This window comes from Rhinolophus ferrumequinum, chromosome 14 (assembly GCF_004115265.2).
Source record: "Rhinolophus ferrumequinum isolate MPI-CBG mRhiFer1 chromosome 14, mRhiFer1_v1.p, whole genome shotgun sequence".
In the NCBI taxonomy this organism is placed as follows: Eukaryota; Metazoa; Chordata; class Mammalia; order Chiroptera; family Rhinolophidae; genus Rhinolophus; species Rhinolophus ferrumequinum.
In genome coordinates, this window is record NC_046297.1 from 58,651,149 (window position 1) to 58,674,349 (window position 23,201).

The 23,201-nt window shown below is 39.4% G+C and overlaps 2 protein-coding genes across 2 annotated transcripts in view; one reads left to right on the plus strand and one right to left on the minus strand.

The window, feature by feature from the left end:
* The window catches only part of MTBP (MDM2 binding protein), a 73,733-nt gene extending 65,921 nt beyond the window's left edge, over positions 1 to 7,812 (plus strand). The window contains exons 20-22 of the mRNA XM_033125879.1: positions 576 to 689; positions 2,329 to 2,394; positions 2,952 to 7,812. Of these exons, the coding sequence (XP_032981770.1) occupies positions 576 to 689; positions 2,329 to 2,394; positions 2,952 to 2,990 (219 nt within the window). The 3' untranslated portion in view covers positions 2,991 to 7,812. The remainder of the gene's footprint in view (positions 1 to 575; positions 690 to 2,328; positions 2,395 to 2,951) is intronic.
* Positions 7,813 to 8,783: 971 nt separating this feature from the next.
* SNTB1 (syntrophin beta 1) overlaps positions 8,784 to 23,201 on the minus strand; it is a 211,237-nt gene continuing 196,819 nt past the window's right edge. Inside the window, exons 5-7 of the mRNA XM_033125880.1 lie at positions 21,149 to 21,345; positions 16,585 to 16,775; positions 8,784 to 13,631 (exon numbers count right to left, since the gene is read on the minus strand). Coding sequence (XP_032981771.1) covers positions 13,539 to 13,631; positions 16,585 to 16,775; positions 21,149 to 21,345 — 481 coding nt within the window. The 3' untranslated portion in view covers positions 8,784 to 13,538. The remainder of the gene's footprint in view (positions 13,632 to 16,584; positions 16,776 to 21,148; positions 21,346 to 23,201) is intronic.

The following is a 23,201-nucleotide window of genomic DNA, read 5'->3' on the forward strand; positions in this document are numbered from 1 at the left end:
ACTTTAAAATAATCTGGTAAAAGGAGGATAATGGGAAAGTGGGTGGCGAGAGTCTAAATGAAACAAAATTAGCCACAAATGGCTCCTCTTGATGCTGGTTTATAGACATATTGAGATAGGGATTCGTTACAAAATGTTCTACTTTTCAGTGTTTGAAATGTTCCATAATAAAAAATAAATGCATACGTATGTGCATATATGCCAGCTGAGTATAACTTTTACACTCAGATTTCAATTCAGTACGCATGATTGAAATTTCTGTGTTATAACTTTTACACTCTGTATATAACTTTTACACTCAGATTTCAACTCAGAACTTAAGATTTAAATTTCTCTGTTAAGATACCCTAGCCATCTCTTGCTAACAGATATCATCCTGTGTGATCATGTATATATTTCAGGTCTCTATTTTTCTCAATTGTTTTGTCTTAATGAGCTTATATCTATCTTTTATCTATCTTTAGTACAGCTATTAATACATGGCTGTGTCATTCACAGAATTGAACTCTAAAGCAGAAATAATATGTTTGTATCTTTTCTAAGAAATATTAGTCATATGTTATGTTCTATTCAAGATATTGAAAGAAGTGGTTGCTGAAACCTTGAGGAAACATGGTATTGCTGAGGCACACGAGTGTTTCACGGCTTGCAGCCAGCGTCTGTTTGAGATCTCCAAGTTCTATCTAAAGGTACCTGTCTTCTCCACTAACGGCAAAACTGAGGTCATGTTCTCACGTTTTTATTTGACATGAAGTAATCTTTAGGAGTATTTTTCACACTCATTAATTATAACTTGTTTCCAGATTTTTTTTTTTAATGGAGATGAAAAACTGGAGCCAAAATATTTTAAATTTGATTTATTTGATTGTAGTCCCTACACATAGTCCCTACACATTTTAATTGGTATCCTAAGTATTTTCCTAACAAGTGTTTGACTTCAGTTGATAAGTTTCAAAAAATGCTTAATTAGTAATTTTCGTTTATAGTGAAATGGCCAATGGACTGAGTATCAAAACACCCAGTTTCTAATTTTGGATCCATTGTCAGCTAGTTGTAGGACATTGGATAAATAAGCAACTCAGATGGCAGTTTTCTAAAATGTACATGTAGATGTGGTTAGATTATCTCCAGTTTTAAGAGGTTCTGACTTGAATCACAGTTTTATGTGGGTCTCTGATTAAAATTGCAAATTGACCACATATATTCAGTTCCCCTCCTTTCTGAAATCTCTCAAGAAAGAGAGTATTAAAGTACAAAAACCAAGAATAAAGGAAAGGAAAAAATGTGGACTTGTTTTTAGTACATTGTTGACGAGAGGAATTGCTCGGAAGTGTGGCATAGCAGAGTAAAAGAAGTGACGACCTGAATGCCTGCCTGGTAGAATACCAGTGAGAACCAAACCAATTCATCTGACACAGCCTCTGAGACACTCAGGAATTGAAGACACCAATATCATGGAAAGCCAGGGGCAAGGGCCGGGTGGGAAAGGGGAATTAAATAAGGATCCACAGAGTCAGCTCAGGAACTTGCAGCTTGCTCCGCCCATTCTTCTCCCACATGTTAACTACGGCCCATCACACACAGTTCTCTCCACCACCTTTCTGGGAAATAGTCTCTGGAGGAGAGAAGAATTGGGGGCCACAGTGAGAAAGCCAGTGGCCCCCTTATTGAAGCCACCAGTATACAAGCTCTGCACAAGACAGAGCTTCCAGTAAGTTTGTCAGTATCTAATTTTTATTTTTTATTTTATTTTTTAATAATATATTTTGTTTAATATAAAATATCTAAAATATTTCAACATGTAATCAATATGAAAATATTTTTTGATATGGATTTTTATCTCATGTAATTTCCTTTTTTTTTTAGGATTTTTCTTTTTTTATTAGTTTCAAGTGTACACACAACCTGTTGATTAGACATTTATCTACATCACAAAGTGCTCATCCCCATAAGTCCAGTACCCACCTGACACTAGTTGTTACATTATTGACTATACTTCCTATGCTACACTTTACATCCCCATGACTATTTTTTTTTTCAATTACAGTTGACATTCAGTATTATTTTATATTAGTTTCATGTGTACAACATAGTGGTTAGACATTTATATAATTTAGGAAGTAATCCCCTGCCCCGATTAGTCCTGTACCCACCTGACTCAGTACTTCATTTTTAAGTACAACTAAACAGCCAAGGTTTAGCTGACTTTTGAGGAAAACTTCTAACACAAAAGATGCTAAAACATAAAGGAAAATCTCAAATTTATTTAGTAATCTGTTCTCTGTAACAATGTACAAGTGGTAAAATGCTGTATTTTGTTGTGTTTAGGATCTTAAAACTTCAAGGGGTCTATTTGAAGAAATGAAGAAAGCAGCAAACAATAATGCTGTACAGGTAAATAAATTATTCCCATAAAACTACGTTCAGTTACATTGCTGTTTGATTTCAGGGTAGCTATGATGCTGTTATCTATGTAGTAAGAACACTCTTTAAAATACTTAGTAATAGACATATGCAAGCAGAGTATTTAGTAGTATTTACTAGGTTGCTCTGTGAACAACAGATTCTAAAATGATGCCAAGAAAGAAAAATTACAAAGTAAATCCAAAAAGCTAGAAAAATTAACCCATTTGATTAGTTGTTTTCAAAGTTTGGTTTAATTTTTTTCTAGTGACACTTAGAAAACATTTTCAGATAAAGGTGAGAAAATAAACCAGAATCTTCATTTTGTCTAATGAGAACAATTATAATAGTCTGTAGTGAAAGTTAAGCAGAAAGTACTCTTAGAAAATAAAAAGTGTTTTTAAGATAAAATGTTTTAAGATTTTGAGTTGTCACTTTTTATTTTAAAATTTCTACCATTTTCTTTTGAAGTTTTAACAGTATCCTTTTCTATCACTTATATTTTTAATATAAATGAACCATAACCCTATTTTTTCTCCCCTCCCCAGGTAATTGAATGGGTATTAGAAAAGACAAGCAAGAAATAACACAAGATCATTTTTTTGGACAATTATAAATTGACAGAGCTATTACTTATTGCTTTCTTCCCTCAGTTTGAACATTATAAACAAATTTCAAAGTTTATTCAAAGAATAGATGTTACATCTCTAAAGAATTTCATAAATATCTCGTATTTATGTAGTTTTGAGGATGCTCAGTTAATGTATTTTAATTGTATACCTATTAAATAATTTCACCATATTTTAATTTTTAAAGTTAATATTTGTATATATGTTTTAAAAGTTTTACTCTTGGTTATTTAATTATTCCAATAAATAGAAAAATATACTTCTTTATTTCTTGGTGAATGTGTCTGTTAGGGCTATTTAAATTACTGAGGCTCAAGTGAGAGTGCAAATGGTTTTTCTCATGTGTTCCAAGGGCATAATTTATTGGATGCCTCTTGATTTAGAAAATACGGGCAAAAATAAAAATTCACACAGGAAGCCATCTTCCCTTACCACTACCGTAGAACCATCCCTGGTGGAGCTACTAGTGTTTATCTGGAATCAAAAATGAAGAGGGGGCAGAAATTGTGAAAATAAGTCATAGCAAAAATGACTAAGTACAGACTTCCAGAAAAAAATATCTTTTCCCCATTGTAGAAATTCTGGAAAATGCAGGCACTACAAAGATGAGTGAAAAAATTCCAACATTCCCCCCCATTACCTATAGGTAACCACTGTCAGTTATATATATTTTAAATATATGTAATTATTTAAAAATATTTTCAAAATTGGGGTTGTGTGTGTGCATATGTATTTATGTGTGTGTATTAATTTACAGCCTGCTTTTCACTTAATGTGTCATAAATTTTATATCCTATATTATTATTTTAATAACTGCATAATACAAATGAACCAAAATGTTTATCTAATCCCCTGTGGTTGGATCATATAGGTTCAATTTTTCCCTATTATAAATAAAACTTTAATGAATCTTCCTAATACAGTATTGATTATTTTCTTTTTAGAAGTAGAATTTGTGGGTTGTAAGATTATTGGTAAATATCTCCAAATTGCCTTTCTGAGAGATCAGTTTACACACCCAATGGCAGAGTCCCCGTTTCCTATTTTGATGACGGAAAATAGTGAGGGGCAACATTTTTTTAAATATGTTGGCCACTCTTTAATTGGCTGTTTTTTTTTTGAATAAGTTGACTTTTTCTTGCTAGTTTGTAAGGGTTCTTACTTATTAAGTGGGTTAGTCCTTTGTCATTGTGTTTATGGTGTTTTGGGTTTTTTTACCCTGAGAGGACACTGAGCAAGACCATCTGGCAAACGCCACTTGGTATAAGCTAAGACTCGTGGTAGAAGAGGCAGGCAGGGCTAAAGCACAGCTGCACCTGCCTTGGAGCTGTGCTCCAGGAGAGGAACCCAGCTGACCAGTGGCTCTCTGTTTATACGGGGTAAGCATGAGAGGGACCTTGAAAGGTATATGGGAGGGTATATAGGCTGAGCTTAGATGTCAGCTATTCTGGGGAGTTAGTTACTGCTGTTGGGAATCATGCTGAAAGCTCACACGCTTTAAAGTGAGAAGTTTGGAATGAGACCCTTTTTCTCGGGAAGGAGGGCATCACAGGGCCCTCCTAGCCAGCTCAGCTGTGTTGTGTAGTGGTGATACATGTGGCAAAACTGTTGCCTGTATAACCTCGGAAAGAGAAGTTGCACCTAATGAACTTAATGGAGCTAGTTAAGGTTATCGCCAGGCAGAATGTTAAAGTATCAAGGCTGCATTTGTTTATTTATACAGGTGAATATGATAAGGTACAGGAAAAGATAGATGCGCTAAAGAAGGAACTATTCTGTTTTCTAGCAGAATTTAAAAGATACCTAGGGCTTAGCACATTCTGGATTGGCAACTAAAATGGCTTCCCACTTCCAGTATCTCCAATGGCAATAGATTCCCAAAGTAAGAAATACCTCAGGAGACAAATCACACCAAAGCTGTGGTTCTATATCCTTTGTTATTAAGACCTTAGAAATATTTAATGACTTAAGTGATATAACCAATGATGTGAAGTGTGAAGTGGTATCTCAGTGTGGTTTTGATTTGCATTTCCCTAATAACGAATGATGTTGAACATCTTTTCATCTGCTGATTGGCCATCTCTGGATGTTCTTTGCAGAAATGTCCACTCAAATCCTTTGACCATTTTTAATTAGAATATGTGTCTTTTGATTGTTGAGCTTGTTCTTTATATGTTGAATTCTAGTCCCTTATCAGATACGTGATTTACAAATATTTTCTCCCGTTCTTTGGGTTGTCTTTTCACTTTTTAGTTTTCTCTCTTACGTTTAGGTCTATGATCCATTTTGAGTTAATTTTTGAGGAAGGGATTCACCTTCATTCTTTTGCATATCATTATTCAGTTGTCTCAGCACTATTTGCAGGGAAAAAAAACTGTACTTTCGCCATTGAATTTTCTTGGCAACAGAAAGTTCATACAGTTTTAAGGAATTTGTATCAAAATGAAAATAGGACTCCTGGCCACCAAATTTTAATAGGTAGGAAGAAGGATGGGAAAACTATTCAGTTGCAAACGGATTGTTTCTTATGGATAAGAAAGACTTTTCAGAAACTCAGAGCCAGGAGCCCATAGGGCAGAGCTAAGAATAATGGAGTAGGGTACCACTCCCAGGTAGCAGAAATGAACCCAGGATCACATTCCTTGCCCCTGACAGTGAGAACTGGTGACATGCCAACTGGATTTCAGAATTATTATGGCTTAGTGACTAGCCCCTTAATGAAAGGAAGTATCTGTTGCAGTTATCCTGTCCGCGCCTCACCATTGAATGTTGGGTGTATAGATGGCGTTTAACTAGTTTAATTAGTTAATTAGGTCACAATATTCTGGATTTTAAAAAGCCACATCATGGGAAATCTCATCCCTATCTGGACAAGATAAAGATCACAAAATACTTGGACTTTAGCCCGTATTGGGAGGAAATGAACATATTTTGCATATAGGAGAACGAAAATAATTGTGGCGAGAGTGGAATATAGTAGGTTAAATATGGCCACAAAGCTTCAAGCTCCTCCCATCGGGAGACGGAATCTAATTCCCTCATCCTTGAATCTGGGCTGGCACTGTGACTTGGTTTGGCCATATGTGACATAAAAGGCATGGTGTGAGCTGGAATCCAGGCCTCGAGGACCATGCAGCTTCTGGTTTGCTCTTGTCGAACCCTGTCCCAACTAAGCAGCCACATAAGAGAACCGGGTCGCCTACTAGAGGATGAGAGGCCATGTGGAAGAGAACCGAGGTGCCCCGTCTGACAGCCAGCACCAGCTGCAGCACACGACGGTGAGTGAGGCGTCTTGGACCTGCCATCCAGCACAGTGCTCCAGCTAAGTGCAGCCACGTGAGTGAGCCCAGGCAGAACCAGCAGGGAACTGCACGGCCAACCCACAGCATAGTGAAAAATAACACGCGGCTGGGTTCTAAGCCACCAGGTTGTGAGGTGGTTCGTTTGCCATGAACATTAGGTTCCATTCACATCGAAGAATTCATGGAGAGGCCACGTGCAAGAGCGAAAGTTGCAAAAACTTCATTTATTAAGGTCTGCGTTAGAAGGCCCTACTTGCAGAAAAAGAACTATAATAGCTTCTCTTTGGACTGGATTGGCCTTTCTCGTGAGACCCAGAAAACTTGCAGAAGCAGCAGTTTCTTCACCCCTTGTTCAGGTAAGAATTACGAAGCAGGGAAGCTGCGATTAATGAGACTGTACACTGCCTTAGAGTTCTTGGGAGGAAATAGGCTTTATTCATCCAAAGACTTGTTGAAAGTTGCTGAAAGGAGAACTAGCTTTGTTTCTTGGGGAAAACAAAGTTTGCTTTCACCATTCCGAGGCCCCGGTCCAAGCCAAGCCAGAATTGCAGCCGGCAGGCCCCTGGGCTCCGCCTCTGAACCTGGAGTCAGGGTGACAGGCCTTGCGTATGGGATGCCTTCTCAGTGGGTGGGCTGACTGGGTGTCAGTTCCCACCCGTCTCTCGTCCCCATTGGGTGTCATTTTTCGCCCAACTCCACCTCTGCCCTGCCCCTCTTGCGGTGGTACTGTTTGAACAATGTTCTCTGTATTGAGTCTTACACTCTTCCAAGAAAAGGCCTTAGTTTTGTCCAAGAAAAAGAAAAATGAATAGAAGAGGCCAAAATAGAGATTCCTACTGCTTTTCTGTTATACAAACATGACTCCATAGCCTCCTTGGACGTGGTTTAGTCGTGTTCCTGAGGCGTACCCTTGTGAAATCAAATTTAGTGTAATTGAGAAGCCCACAGGTGACATGATAAAATTAATTTCGGGCCATATATTCAAATAGTTCTATTATTTAGGATTTTTATTAACAGCGTGAAAATGTTACTTGCCATTATCAAAACATTATTTACCCATTAAAAGAAAAGGGAAACCTTTTTCAAAAGAGAATTTTGCAATGCACATTTAAGAAGTTCACGTAATAGAGAAGGGTATTAAAGTCATACCCATGGCCCTGGGCCCACTTTCCAACAGTAACTAATAGAAAGAGGCGTTTGTTCTGTTGTTTTGTTTTTCTTAATGTATCCTCCCAGACATTTTTACCCAAGTACAAGCATATCATTATGTGTCCATTGTCTCAACTGAGCAGAGCCAGCATCCCTTTTCTAAGAAATATTTGTAATGTCCCCTTGGCTGTCATGAGGTAAAAGTCATGAAGAAAGGGCTTTGGCCAAGCCCCCTAGAAAACGAAACCCGAGGCAAGGATTAAGCTGATGTTTTATGTAAGAGGTCCAATCCCAGGGCACTGAGAGTGAAGGAGAGTCAGGAGAAAAGGCAGGCAAGGCAGGCAGGGTGACACGTTACTGCCCTGGCCACTGTTTCATGAGGCTCAAAGCTGCGCAGCCACCAGCAGGTGTCTTCCCACTCACATGGGACGTCTCTCGGGATATATGATGTGTGGAGAAACCTCATTTCAGACAAGGAGGAAGCATAGGACTCTTTATTCATCTGCTCGGGTCCATCCTGTTACCGTGTTTGGCTTCACAAAGCTTTTAATCCCCTACAGTTCTGGGTTTCTCAGGTCATTATCTTTAACAGTTGCTCAGGACACCAGTTCTTAAGCCCTAGTGTGTGGCCTTTCATCCAAGTCTGGAATTGGTGGCAGAACCCAGAAATTCAAGTATGCATCTTCTCAGCTTGGCTGCCTGGCAGCAGCCAAGGCAAAAGGTAAGGGGAGGCAGCATTTCCAGGCAAGCACTTAGTTGGCTGTAAGTGGCAGAAAACCTTGGGCCAAGCAGAGCTGGCGATGGTACCTAAGGTTGAGTGGGCAGCGCAGAGTCTAGGAGGCCAGGCGGCTGAGAGACATAGGATGAGCCCAATGCAGCAGTATAACCTACTTGCACTCTGGATTTTTTTAAATTGATACCCCTAGCTGTAAGGTAAAGACGTTTAGAAAAGGAATGAGAATAAAATAATATGCATTTCACTATGGAGAGGCTAGGCTACAACTACACTACAAGATGCAGTGGAATATTTGACTTTTACCTAGATTCCACATGAATGAGGCACAAACAAAAGTAGTCAGGAGTTTTGTATTGGTGACTCAGGTTCCATGTATAGGCTTGTTACTCATGACTTGTTTTTGCAAAATTTTTTATAGAACGCCTCATGCTAAACAAAAGCACAATCTTCCCCTATCCATGATTGTTGTATACCAAGAAAATTCTGAATCTATGGAATCACTCAAAAAAATGTTTTCGTATGTAAAATGTAGTCAGGGTCTAGGCTCAGATAATTATAAACATGTTTTTTTTTTTTAACCTACATGAATAACTCAGAGGATACAAAAATTGTGTGGGAAATGGTCCCATTAGATGTAGGCACTGTCATCACACTGCAAGAAGTCTACCAATTCTGACTCTTGTTCAGTAAACACCAATAGGGCCCTTTGCCCCCCAATCATGGTGACAACAAAACACTAGCACAGATTTCCAGAATGCCCCAGCAGTGCCCCGGGGAGCATGAAGAGAACCACTTTCTAAAAAACAAATGGAATGTGTGTGTACAGTGTATCTATGTTTGCATTTTGCAGAACTTGCCTTTAGAAATTTTGTGCATATTAGCACTTACAAATGGACCATTCTTTGTGAACAGTTGTAGAATATTCTAATGCATAGATATGCCAAGATTTATTTAGTTCTAGACGGTCACATTGACCTTTTCAGCTTCTTGTAACAATGCTGCAAAGATGATCCTTATACATTAGTCTTTGTGCCCTTGTGCAGTTATATCTCTAGGATGAATCCCCATAAGTCAAAAGTTACATGGATTTTTAAATTTTTATAGATATTGCCAAATTGTCCTCCAAAATATTGCTAAATACTATATACCTACGAATGGATGTATAAGTGCCTGTTTTCCCATCACTTTCCACCACTAATTATTATGGAAAGTTTTAATCTTGGCCAATTGGTATTTTAAAGATGAAAATGAGGAATTGTAAATGTCCTATTTAAAGCCATTTTCAGATCATTTTATATTACCTAGTCATCCTCAGCCTTGATTTGTCTTTTTATTTGGGACACTCAGGTGGAAAAAATTCGACTTTCAGTCTTTCTAGGGTAGAACAGGGTGATGATGACTGAAAGTTAGGCAGACATAAGTTTTGCTCTAAGAATTTAAGAACTTTCTAACAACTGTAGCCATCCAGCAATGGAGTGGCTTGCATCAAAAGATAAGGCGCTCCCTCCCCCGGGAAATTTTCCATTTCTGCGGGAATAAACAAGTACAAGGTATGTTCAGGAAGAGATTCCTGACTTTAGTGGAATATTATACAAAGTCAGCATTTCCCAAAATGTAGTACCATAGTATATCTGGTATGATTTTGGGTGGTACAAACATTTAAAATTTTTAAATTGGTGTATATTCCTTTTTATATGTATATGCTATGTTGCTATACTACTAGCAAATCATATACTAAGATACTAAAGTGGTATTGCTAAAATTATGAATAGACTTTGGGAAATAATGTGCTTGATGATCTCTAAAGTCTCCTTAACACTGAGATTCTACAGTTCTAAATATAATCTCAATACTACTAAATTTTCGAATAGCAAAAAGACTTCTCTCCCCAAGTCGGTCACATTTATTACAAGCAATTTAAACACAACCAAGTCCTACAGAGAATTCAAGTATTTGGAGTTTGGTGTATAGGTTGAATCCCATGAAAACTTAGTTAAAAATGAGATCCCTGAGCCCCAAGTGAAGACACATCCTGAAACTATACACACAAAAATACATGCAAAACAAAACAAAACAAAATGCTGATAGCATCCCTTTTACCCATTCGCACCTTTCAAGGCCAGTCTTGGAGGAAGAAAGTAGTAGGCTGTGTCTTCATACTCCCATGTCCCTCTGTGGCTATCAGGAAACCACCAGCCAGTCCACCATATTCAGAGGTGAATATTTATTTAACTCATATAAATTTTACATGATACCCATGGTGCTATAAACATAGGCACATTTTTTTTTTAACTCAAGGTACATTCAAAAATTACTCCCTCGTCCCAGCCCATTGCAGTCCTCTGAACGTAGAGTATCTGATATTTGTAAAACAAAGGCCAGAACGGCCCCTGTACGTTAATTTTAGGAGAATCCTGACCATTAATGACCGTCCCTTCTGACTTCAACCAAGAAGGGTCAACAAGCTTTTAGACAAAGGAACATGCATTGTGCAGCATCTTCAGCCCATCGACTGATAGAATTAATTAAATGCCTCTGCCTAGGTATTTTTTAATAGGTGTATGGTTTTGTTTCTCCGTTCAAATCTGAAAAAAAAAATTGTCTAAGTTCCTATTGGCCTTCTTTAAATCCCTATGGGATGATTTAAAGATATGTCATCACACATATGTCACCCCAAAGAGCAAATGAATAGCTTCTCACTAAGTAGTTAAACATCATTCATTTGTATTGGTTTGCCCTGAAAGAGACAAACATGTGAATTTAATAATTCATTGATTCAAATAAGAAACGGACTGAGCACAGAACGAATTGGGCAGAAACAAAGTCCCCAAAATGACTCAGTTGATTTCGTTAACTATACCCAGGCATGAACCAGACATATGAGTTTGTGTCATTCACAACATTCATAACACACATGAAGATTAAAAAGATCTACAGTGTAGTCATTGTAACTTGTTGAATTCAGAATGAGAAAAAAATGAGTGAGTGAAATTGATTCATCATATCCACTCTGACATGATACACTAACTTGGAAAAAAATAAAATGATTCATATATACAATTCGCTTAGTAAAATTTTCTATTTCTTGCTAATGACACATAATTCAGAAAATGCATTAATTTTATTCAAATATATTTTTTCTAAAATATAAATATTTAAATTAAATTTTTATAAATGCAGAGAATGTAGTTTCTGTTGATTTCCACCCACATCTTAATCAGTCCAAAACTTAAGTGATGAAGAAATAATATTTCTAATTATGATCATTTTAATGTGTCTATAAATATATAATAGGATCTTTGCAACTTAATTATGAGTAATTAACTCATACTTCATGTACTACTGAGCACCTTAGATTATATATTGTTGAATTAAACTATTGGCATTAATATGTGTATTTTAATATGTTATTTACAATACACAAGTATAATTTTCTTGTATAACAACATTCCAGTGATTTTGAAAATATGTAATGAAAGAATGCAGTATAGTTTACAAATGCATCAAAGCTTTCCTAACAATAGCAGCCTGGGACTTCATTCTTCAGCATTTCAAAATAGGAAACCCAAAAAAAAAAAAAAAAGGGACAAAAAAATCAATGTCCCAAAGCTGGTATATACTTTTTTTTTTTTAGACACTAGCTTCACATGATGCTCTGTTAGAAAGGAGTTCTGTAGGTGAGTGTAGGGAATGGCACACAGGTTCCTCCCTTGAAGAATCACAACGTACATTAAAGTCTCTGAGGAGGCCTGCAGTTGTGAAATCTGTTTAACATTTCTTAACTCAGTATTTAACAAACATTTTTGATTACCAAACCTGTTTCCACTCCCACAAAACACCAGTCTTTGACCTCTGGAACTAGTGTTACATGATACATACTTTGGGAAAGGCTGATCTAAAATAAAACATTGTAACTCAAGAAACACATCTGTCTCAGTGAGCAAAATTACATTCCTTTAACCGTTTTCACTTTTTAAAGCTCTTTGCATAGGTGTTTGCTAAAATATGATTCCGAAAAAACACACAAATCTAACCTAAAACATTTGTCTATGTAAACTGCAGGGGAAAGAAGGGTTACAAATGCTTACAGAAGTTCTAGAGCTAATTTTCAAAGTCTGAGGAAAGTGACTCCCAAATTAAATAGTAGGTGTATTTTTGGTGAGTTTGTTTTGAAAGATAAAAGCATTAAATCAGTAATACGCTATATGGTGTCTGAAAATATTCTTGTAGAAAAATATCAGGTCATTATATTATTTCCCTGGAATTCCCAAAGAGCTGCAGGGTGCTATCAATAGATGTGATTATAATACTGGGTCTATACCTAAAACCCAGCATCATCCAGAAGTGTATGAAGCTGCTCTATTACTGGTTCAAAAACGCATGCATAAACAAGCACAGGCAGAAACAAGGGTCAATACATTGCTCAGTGCGTCCACTGAAAACCACAAAATGAGGATAATTAGTTAACCCCATGTTAGTTGATTTTGTGTGTGTGTGTGTGTAATCAAAATGGCAATCTTTTAAAAAAATATCCATAATTTGCTTTCTATAAATAAAACTGTCAGTCTTGGCTCTATGACAGCAGACCTTGGTGTGAATGCAGCCCAGAATTAAGCTTCTTTCTTGCACACCACTCTTCAGCAAAGCTTTGCAATTTGCAGTCTACTTTGGCTCAGTTTCCACCAGCTTACAGCTCAGATCAGTATCCGAGACTTTGTTTTAATTCCTGCTCAGGATACGCTCATGAGAATACTTCAGAATCTTTCTCCATTATTGAAAGATAATTCATTAAGAAAAAGTAACAGCTTCTTCACACTTAAATAAAGGGTGGCTTTCCATTTGAAGTACTTTTCTTTCCTTGCCTGCGAAAGTCAACTGAGAAGTAGGAGATACATCACAGAACAAGGAGTCCTGGTTACTGGGGAGGAGAGCGGTGACAATGTCCAGTTTTCATCTATTCAGCCCTTGCTTACCTGGGTGAGCCAGTAGACTAGAAACTGGTGTGAGTAAGATCTGTACGTGCTGTTCTAATGTTCACGCCCTTGATTGTCGGAAGCTATGCGGTGTATTTCCAATCGCCCTCTCCTCTTTACTGTTCTGAAAAGACAGTTGTATTCTGATATCCCTTGTGTTTTCCTAGGGTACCCCCTTGTTGGTGAAACTGACAGAGGAGTCTGGGACAGTGACGCAGGACTCGGGAGCTAAAGCTGACGGGGGCATACGACATCTGGTGCATTGCTCACTGCAAATGGTGTCTGATGGCCCACTTTCTGGTGGCATCGCAGCCCTCCTTTTCTCAAAGGCAAGTCGCCCCTCTGTTCAGGCAACCAAGCCCAGTCTTGTAATTTTCGCTGACAGGAAGGAATGAATGATGAAAACGATTGGCTTGGGGCAGGAATGAAGGTCCAGTTGCTGAAATTTAAAAAAGAGGAGAGCATGAGAGATTTTTAAATTAATGCTTCATACAAAATAGCGATTTACACATCAAACGGATCTGTGTGCTTCCTGCTTTTAAGAGGTAACTGGGGCAATTAATGGTTTTGAGTCCTTGCCCCTCGATGAGATAAAAAAAATAAATAAATAACTCTTTGAACTTATTCCTTGCATCTCATATATCTTTTTTTTCCTGAAATAGGTGCTGTGAAATGTATGTATACCAACGGCATAAATGTTGATGCTGCCCTTGGCTGTCTAAACCGTTTTCTTTTGGTGTCACATAGTGATACCGTTTGTGTTGGGATTAGGTACAACCTGAAGCGATGCTAAATTTCACATGTGAAGAGTAGGTTTGCGTCCTGGCTCTAACACTTCTTACATGGAGACTCTTGAGAGTCACTTAAAATTTCTCTCGGTCCTATCCAACTCACAGGGTGATTCGTGTATTAAATGAGATACTGTATGTGAAAATTTCTTATAAACACAGAATCCATTCTGCGAAGCAGCTGTGTCCTCACTGCCCTGTACGATTGGATTGTTGTCTGCTAAGCCCCCTTCTAATGTCTCATCCTCCTGGTGTGTGCCTAGCAGAGCTGACACATTGTCAGCGCGGAAGAGGTTGAATGTTTCTCGCCTGACCGAATTCAGGAGAACTAGGGAGTTGTTCCCAACTCTCATCTGTTGTCCCCAGTTCCGTTCTAAGGATGACGGATGCTGCTGGAAAATAATAACCTGAACTTATAATAATATGTAGCAAAGTTAAGGTTTTACACATCATGAACCAGGCAGGCACTGTGCTACATATTTTCTCTATACTAGCTCATTGAATTCTCACAAAATCCCTATGAGGTAACTATTGTTATTATCTCTGATTGCTATGGGAAACTACGAGTTGGAGAAGTTAGAAAACTTTCTGAGATCATAGATCTTACCATCCAGAGAAAGCCTGGACTCAAATGCAATTCTGATACCTGAGTCAGGGCTTAAGCACACTTTTCTATTACACTAATGCAGATGGCAACTTTTGGAAGTTACCTTAAAGATGAACTACTTCAGTCCCTGTATTTTGTGGGTGGGGAGACTCACATCTACAGAAATCCAAGGACTTGCCCAGGACAGTTGGTGATTAATTCCAGACTTAGAAAACATGGGGTTCTTATACCCTCAATTTAATGCATTTCCTACATCTCTTCTCTGCTCCCCCCACCCATACACCAGAAAAGCCTGGTGTATGCTTCCTGGGCTTGCTTAACTAGACACTGTGGGAGGTATCTCTGAACTTGAGCTTGTCAGCCTCATATACTGGCAGCCAAAAAATCAGTCCTTCCTAAGTCTTCCAGCTCGGGCTGTAATTATAGGCAAAAAGGTTGACATTTAAACATAAGTGATTTTTGTCACAGGCAAAAACAGCCTTGAATTTTCAAGCCAAGGATACATATAAAGCAGGAGACTGGTCCTCGTTCTTTCCCACTTCACTAGAGAGTAGTCACCTTTAGGCAAAAGTACACAGTTGGGTGATTGACAGAGCAGCAAGTGAACTAGAAGCTTTCTCAAGTAAAATTGACTTTCAAGTCACTTATTTCCAAACTGGTTCTTCAGGCTTAACTTACTGACAACAAGAAACCCTACAAAACACTGCAGATCCATTTTAAAAGTTAGAAACATGATGAGCTGGAAAATGTTCTCCGAAAGTGAGTTCAGATCAACTTGGCCACAGGGTGTGGTCTTTATAAGAAATCTGGTGCTGTGTTGGGGCTACTAGTATTGCATGTTCTAGACCAGTGGTGCTGGAACTGTAAAGGCCTCTACACTCTTTTAGAAGTGTGGTCCTGGCCCTTTCTCTGAGCCATCCCCCACTAGGTAACCCTGAATGGTTTTCGGAGAATTGAAATGAATGAAATAACTATGGAGAGATGGGGCTTGGCAAAGGAGAGAGTGTGGAGGTCAGTAGCCAAACTGAAATCAATGATTGGACCTTTAAAACTGAGATTTATCGCTGTGTGTTCTATATTCCCCATCCCTGGCATCAAGTGGAAATCAGTATTTGTTGACTAACCCAGGGACTAGTTATTAAGCCAAACAGAGACTACTTGTTACAAAAAATCAAGGTCCTCTTCGAAGTTCTACATTCTGCAGTTTAAATGAGATGCTCGGGCTTGAGAAATGTTAAGAAGTACCCTTGCTAGAAAGTAGAAGAATGTGCAATTCTTGCCCTTTGGTGGAACTGAACTAATTTCCCTTTTCATTAGAGTAGTCAGTAATGATCACAGGAAACCATGAATTTAAACACAGGGGCTGTTTGCGTGGATATGAAAAGTATCGATGTTACCTTAACTAACAAATTCATTAATTTTGTTGGATGTTATTTAACATTAGCCTCCAAACCCTGGGCTTTTGTCTGGCACTGTCTCCGCGTGGGTAGAGGGGATGGTTTCTCTGTTCCCCCACTGCCATTTCCACTCTGCCTCTAGTCCAGCGTCTCCCACACACCTCTTGCTCTCCATGCTCTGTTCCTCGGAGACCTTTCAGCAGGCGTGACTGTGTCTTTTACATCCCTGCATCCCTGACACCTAGCACAATACCGAGGTTACATCACAGGCTTGATGCTTTCAAAAATAAAGGGAATATTTTGAAGCTGGTGGGACACTATCTGAGAAGAATTCCATGCTAACTTTGTAAAGGATTCTTTCCTTTAACTCAAATATTTCTCTAGTGTTCTAGTGGACAATCAGACCAAAGTTAAACACTGAAAAAAAATTGGATCTGATCACTGTTTCTCAAGGAGCAAATAAGACGTCAGTTTGCAAGTACTTACTTAATCGGCAACTGATAAATAAATACAAGGTGGCATTAGGTTTGTGAGCCATTATAGGTTATGTCGCATCATGACATACACGAAATCACACTTTGTACAGGAACGTGCACTTACAATCTCTCCATCTTTGCCTCCAAAATCTAAATACAGCATCCTTATTCCATCATCTGAAGACATTTTCAGCTTTTCATACGGAGCCTGTATGATTGTCTTGGGAAAGGCACCCTCCTGTGGTTCAGTGGTAACAGAAAATCCATTGTCATAATGTATGGTCAGGCGGCACTCCTGGTTTTTGTAGGTGCAAGCTGAGAGAGAGGGAGAGAGAGAGAGAGAGAGAGGGAGAGAGAGAGAAAGAGAGAAAAAGAGAGAGAGAAAGAGAGGTGAACAATGGAAGTCAATCCATTTTCCCAGGCACTTAACTTTTAGGTCTCTGTCCCAAAGGCCAGCCACAGATTTCTTTCTAAAGTTAAAAAATTAATAATTGTTCATGAAAATATTCCCCTTGGATTGCTTTCGATCTTGTAATTTAACTTGTTCTATGAAACTAAAGGAAATGGAAAGAAATTCCATTTGCTGTGATTTACTGAATTTTATCCAGGCTCTAGCCCTGATCTGATCATCTGACAACCCACAGGCAGATAGGTGTACTTGCCTTCCAATGGCCTCGTCTCAAGAGGGGAAACGCTGACGTCTGATTCTGATTTAGGGCAAGCTACCGCTGAATCTTGATTCTCTCTCTCTCTCTCTCTCTCTCTCTCTCTCTCTCTCTCTCTCTCTCTCTCTCTCACACACACACACACACACACACACACACACACTCAGTCAATGTCTTCCCCCTGGTGAAAAAGCAAGCATTCCTCCCATTATATGACCCAAGTTAACAAATGTAACACTCCTAAGTCAGGAGTGGGTAGTTCAAAGATGATCTAATTTCAAGAAAGCTGAACAAAGCTCATTTACAAGTAGAAAGGGGTGCCTTTTGAATTTCCCTGATGATCTGATGACCTTGGGTCCTGGAAAAGGTGCTATAGCAGATCGATGTCAGATGTGGCATCTTCCACGAAGAAGGACATTTCCTCCCCCTGCCCAGTGTGGCATCCAGGAATGGTCCACACGCTGCCCTCGGATCCAAAAGGAACAACACTGAAATCTCTGGCTCATGTTAGGTGCCAGCTTTTTTCTGTGGTCCTCACTGCATTTAGAAAGAGACCAGCGCTTTAAGCTTATGAGCTGGTTGGAAGGACAGCCACCAGAATCCAAGTTCCCATTTAGGAAGACTAGTGAAGGTTTAAAACCCTTGATAAAAGAGTTCTGGTAAAGGTTATTAGATATCAGATTGGAGGGTTTTTTTTTTTTTCCGGGTTTTTTTTGCCTCACAAAACACACCCAGGCAAGTAAATTGGCTCAGGCCTCTGTACGTCTGAAAGCTCTTTAGGGATACCAGGGTGTTTTCTTTGCTGGGAATGGGATTTGGGAGGAGTAAGAGTAAGGGCATTATTGATTAGACTTGCATTAGCTCAGCTTATAAACCAAACTGAATTTTACCTTGCCACACACTTCTGAAGCAGGACCTTAGCTTATTATAGGTGAAAACAAGCAAAGCTCAGAGGTGAACGTGTCACAATCCAGGTGATTTAGATTTCAAAATTCAAGTTCTTTCCACTCTGCCTTGTGTCTTTCTCACACTCTGCTACTCAGGAGATGGAGGGATATGGAGAGGGACCTTGGAAGGAGTTTCTCAGAGAAATCACAGTGGGCTGGGGGAGACCTTCAGAGTGTGGGGGAAGAAATAGGGCTGTGTGTCTGCCCACAGAATGAGGTGGCTTCCACCTGAAACTCTGGTTAAAACATATGCCCCATTTCCTCCAACTTACTGTGGCAACTTTCGGCTTGGAACTAAGGGCTGATATTTTCCTAAGGTGCATTCTCTAATAGGTCTTTGGATCCTTCTAGGCAAAGCCAATCGATAAATCTTGTTATCCTCTCGGAAGGGTCCTAGACCTCTGCCACCCCTCCAGTCCAAGGGTGACCGAGACCAGTGGCAAAGGTATAGTTCTGGCTTCTCACCTTGAATCCCCATTTTTGACACTCATCGCTTCTGCCACCTGCAGAATATGTGGGTGAATGGGCTCTGAACTTGGGTTTCACTGTTTTTCCTTCCTCGGTGTTTGAACTTGGAAGCTATGCCCTCAGATATTCTGACTTCGCTGCTTGTGATTCCTTTTTCTAGTTGATCTCAGATGGTATTCGATGCCTTTATATAATGGCATCGGTTATCTGAAAATGTTCTCCATCTTCCCAGGATAAACTGAAAATATCATCAACTTCATTGGAGCCCCAAGGTCATTAAAACATAAGCCTCTTTCCCCAATCCTGCAAGTATCTTTCAATTTGTAACTGGGTTGCACCTTTGGCCCTTTCCATTTCTTCTCTCCCACCACCCGCTAGCTCAGTCCACACAGTTGCTAGTTATTCTCCTTTGGCTGTTCTATCAATAGCTTCACTGTTTTCCTGCGTGAGTAGAGTTCAGTTTATTGAGAGAGAAGGATTTTACAAAATTTGTGGGATGTGAAGTACACGAAATCCCTTTGGCCACCTTTATTCTTTCCTAGAACACTTCTGAAGTTGTCGCAAGGAACCTGAACTTCTCTGGTATTACACATATAACTGCATTAGATTTAGCTTGCCGGTGGCTTGGGCCTTTTCCATCTCTTGGGTTCAAAACTCAAGTTTTTCTTGCCATACAGAAGAGGCATAAAATAGTAAAGCTTCAATGACACTCCAAAAAGGTTTTCAACAATGTTTGAAAATATCGAGGGGCACTAATTTGTTTCAGGATAATTTCTAAAAGACATTGATTACGTTGCAGATGCAGCAGGAATTCTACAAAACCACTGGTGTTTCATGTTTGCACAAGTAGAGGAAATGTGGAGAAACCCTACTACAGGTTGATGTGTGTCCCATCTTTTGAATCCTCTCGGTGCCAGAGGAAGCTGCACCCTAATGCAGCACTACTCGCAGAGTGGTCCACCAACCAGGAGCGCCAGCACCACCCGCTACGTCATTAGATAGAAATTCTCAGGCCCCACCAGGAACTGTGGGTCAGCAATCTAAAGCTCTTGAGGGTAAAACTGAAACACTTTGTTGTGTTCAGTGCAGCTAAAGTTTGGAAACACTGTACCTAAGATGACATGTGGGAAATCCTGCTCCTCTAGAGTAAAGCTGTACCATGGGGCATTCTACCATGCTGGAAATGTACTAGATCTGCACTGTGCAACATGGTAGCTATTAGGCACATGTGGCGATTGAGCACTTGAAATGTGGCTAGAGCAACTAAGTTGCTTATTTACATTTGCATTTAAATAGCTACATATGACTAAAGGCTAGCATACTGGACAGCATGGGTCTCTCTATCATCCAGCATCAATTTATGCATCTATGTTTCTATGTATGTATGTATCTATGTGTCTATCTATTGATCATCTATCATCTATCTGTCGTGTACCTATCTATGTACCTTCCTCCCTACCTGTATGATTTAGAGAGTGGCATGAAAATTATTTATCATAGCAGTCTGAAAAGAACTGTTGTTTTTGGATCACTGGCCTAACAGTGAGAAGTTCCGTGTCTCTGTAGACACTGTCGTGAACGAAGAAAGAACTTTAGAGAGACACAACATAGTGTTAAAGTCAGTTTGTTGTTTGTTACTCATGTGATCTTGGGCAAGTTACTTCACCTGTCTTAGGAATTTGCTTCCTGATTTGTACAATTCGGTTGACAAGGGAATTGTGAGGATTATAAGATGAGATGAGGCAATGTCTTGTGGCCCAGGACACACACACACACCTGGATGGTTCTACAAAACAAAACAGCATCTACACTGGTATTTCGATTCCAAGTTATTTCATTTTTAAAATATTAGTCTTGTCTCAGTTAGCTGATTTCAGGAACCCAGAAAGGGCTGTTTTGCACAGTATGAGAAACAGAGACATCATGTAAAATGCTTGGCACACAGGATATCGTCACTCACTCCTGTAGTAGAAGGGTTCTTCCTTCTACACGCACATGTCTGACTCATCCTTCCTTCGAGCGCTACGTGAATGTGACTGCACCATTGCACGCTCCCTCCTTCCTGTCTGCGTCTCCATGCATCCCAGGGGCAGAGATGATGGGTGATTCTTCCCAAGGGTACACGCTTTGCTCTGCTCACCCTCACCTACATGCCTTTGGTTCCTGCTCGTTTTCAGAGCCTGGTGGTCCAGTTTCCTGATCAAATTTGCAAGCTTCCAAATATATTTCCGATAATTTTATTCTGTGATAAATAATTTAGAATCAAGTTCTGTTGCTCCTAACAAGAACCCTACTTGCTGTGCCTCAAAGTTCATGCCTCCATGAAGCTACCCAGGGGTTACAGGTAGAAAAATTACATTCAACGAGCTAAATTGCCAACTTTTCTTTGAATGAAGATGGGATACCGCTTTTCATAACCAAACCCTCAGGTTCCATTTTCCTAGGGCATACGGTGTGCCTTCACTTAGAAGAACTGAGGTTTACCTCTGGAACTTTAAGTACCCCCAAAGGCCAGTAATGGAAACTTCTCTGAAGCCAGAGTGGAGTAGAGGGTGCATTCTTCCTAGAAAGAGGGTGACATTGGGACCCCGTCGCCAGCTGCACTCACCGGTGCTGACTTCGGTAATGAGTTCAGCTGAGTTGTGGCAGCCCTGTACTATGCTCCTTGTCCAATGAGAGAGGTCCCTGCTGATTTCGGCCCTGAAGACATGTGTCTCAATCCCCTGCCTGGTACCGGTTCGTGTTGCAAAAGACAGATCCACACCAGCCTGCGGTGATCCTTTCCCTGGGCCCGAATGGACCAACCTGTTTAGAGAGAGAAAAAGAGATCATGAAAGTGTAAGCTACTTTATTCACTGGACACGTCACCTGGTAAAAGCCCCGAAATTGGTGACTTGCTCTCTGTCATTCTGATCTGAAACCCAAGGGTCCGTTGTACCCTTATGTTCACCAGAGTTTTCTGCCATCCCCTCATGATGGTGGAGTGAGATTAAGAAGTTTCCAAGACCTGTGCATCTGCTCGAATATGCAGTGCCATTGAATAATGTGACTTTAACTACAGTTAGACAAACTCATCCAGAAAGAAAGAGAATTAAGTAAATGAGAGAGAGGACAACTTAAAAAATGTGTGAAATTCCCCCCACCGTTCCTTTCCTGGGCATATGTAGGTCCCAGTGTGAGCATGAGAAGGAACAGGAAAGCTATTGTTTCCTGGGTTAGACTTCATCCCCGTTTCTTGTAGTAGGAGCATCTGGCTACATTGAATGTACGTCTGAGTAGGCATTTTTCATGCACATGCTCTCCAAATGCAAGCAAACAGCCTTGGGACTCCATTGAAGAAGTAGCAATCTGTGTATCTGTATTAAAGCTTGAGAAAGAACTGGCAATGCTGGACTTCTTAAGAAAAGGAAGCAAATTGTACTTTATGGGACATGTAAGGGATTTTCAAGAGCGATTTTTACTGTACTCATTGTTCACACTGATTTTACAACTTATGAGCACAGGACGTGATGCCCACAGTAAATATTTGCTGAAAAGCCAGACTTTGCAGAGTGTAACCTTCTGAGCAGCCATTGGCTCCTACTTCTCACTTGCTTCCTATAAAATACACTCGGATCTCTCAGGCTCTATCCGACTTCTCAATATCTCAACCTCCTTTTGGGAGAGACTATCATATCAATAATTTGCAGGATAGCGAAAGTATAATTTAGTAAATGTTACTGCTCTCCAGGGTCTTTGCATTTTCAGCCTTATCTTTTAACACAGAAAGAAACACTTTACCAGTTGCCACAGAAATTTCAGGTGTGTCTATTCGCTTGGTGGTAGGGAGAATTTTTTTTTTAGGCAAAGCACTTGTTACCTCTAGATTAAAAACTGCACAATGGAAATCCCAAAGCTTATTTTCTGTTGTAAGCTTAAATATTATAGACCAGAGTTATCAGCTGAAAAAAAAATATTGTAGCCTGTTGAATTCCTAGCAACAAGCTTGCTGTATAACTCTATAACTCTTAGGAGCTTTTTTTACTTATCAAGTTGGAGGTAGTAGTTTGCAGTGCCAACTTGAAGAAAAACATTCATTACAAAACCCTTGCGTTGTAAAATCTTGGAAGATAGAGAAATTCCCAAGAGATAACAACTGTTGGCAAGAATGTGGAGAAAAAGGAACCCTTGTACACTTGGTAGGAATGTAATTGGTACCACCATTATGGAAAACAGTATGGAGTTTCCTCAAAAAATTAAAATTAAAACTACCATATGACCCAGCAATTCCACTTCTGGGAATGCATCCAAAGGAAGCAAAATCAGTATCTCAAAGAAATATGTGTACTCTCATTTCATTGCAGTATTACTCACAATAGCCAAGAAATGGTCCATCGATGGATGAGTGAATTTAAAAAAACGATACACACACACACACACACACACACACACACATATACACACACTAGATTATTCAGTTTTTAAAAAGAAGGAAATCCTGCCATTTGCAACAATGTAGATAAAACTGGAGGGAATTATACTAAGTGAAATAAGCCAGACAGAGAAATACCATATGGGCTCACTTATATGTGGAATCTTAAAAAAAAAAAAAAAAAAAATTAAAAACAATTAAAAGTCAAATTCACAGAAACAAAGCATAGAATGATGGTTGCCAGGGGCTG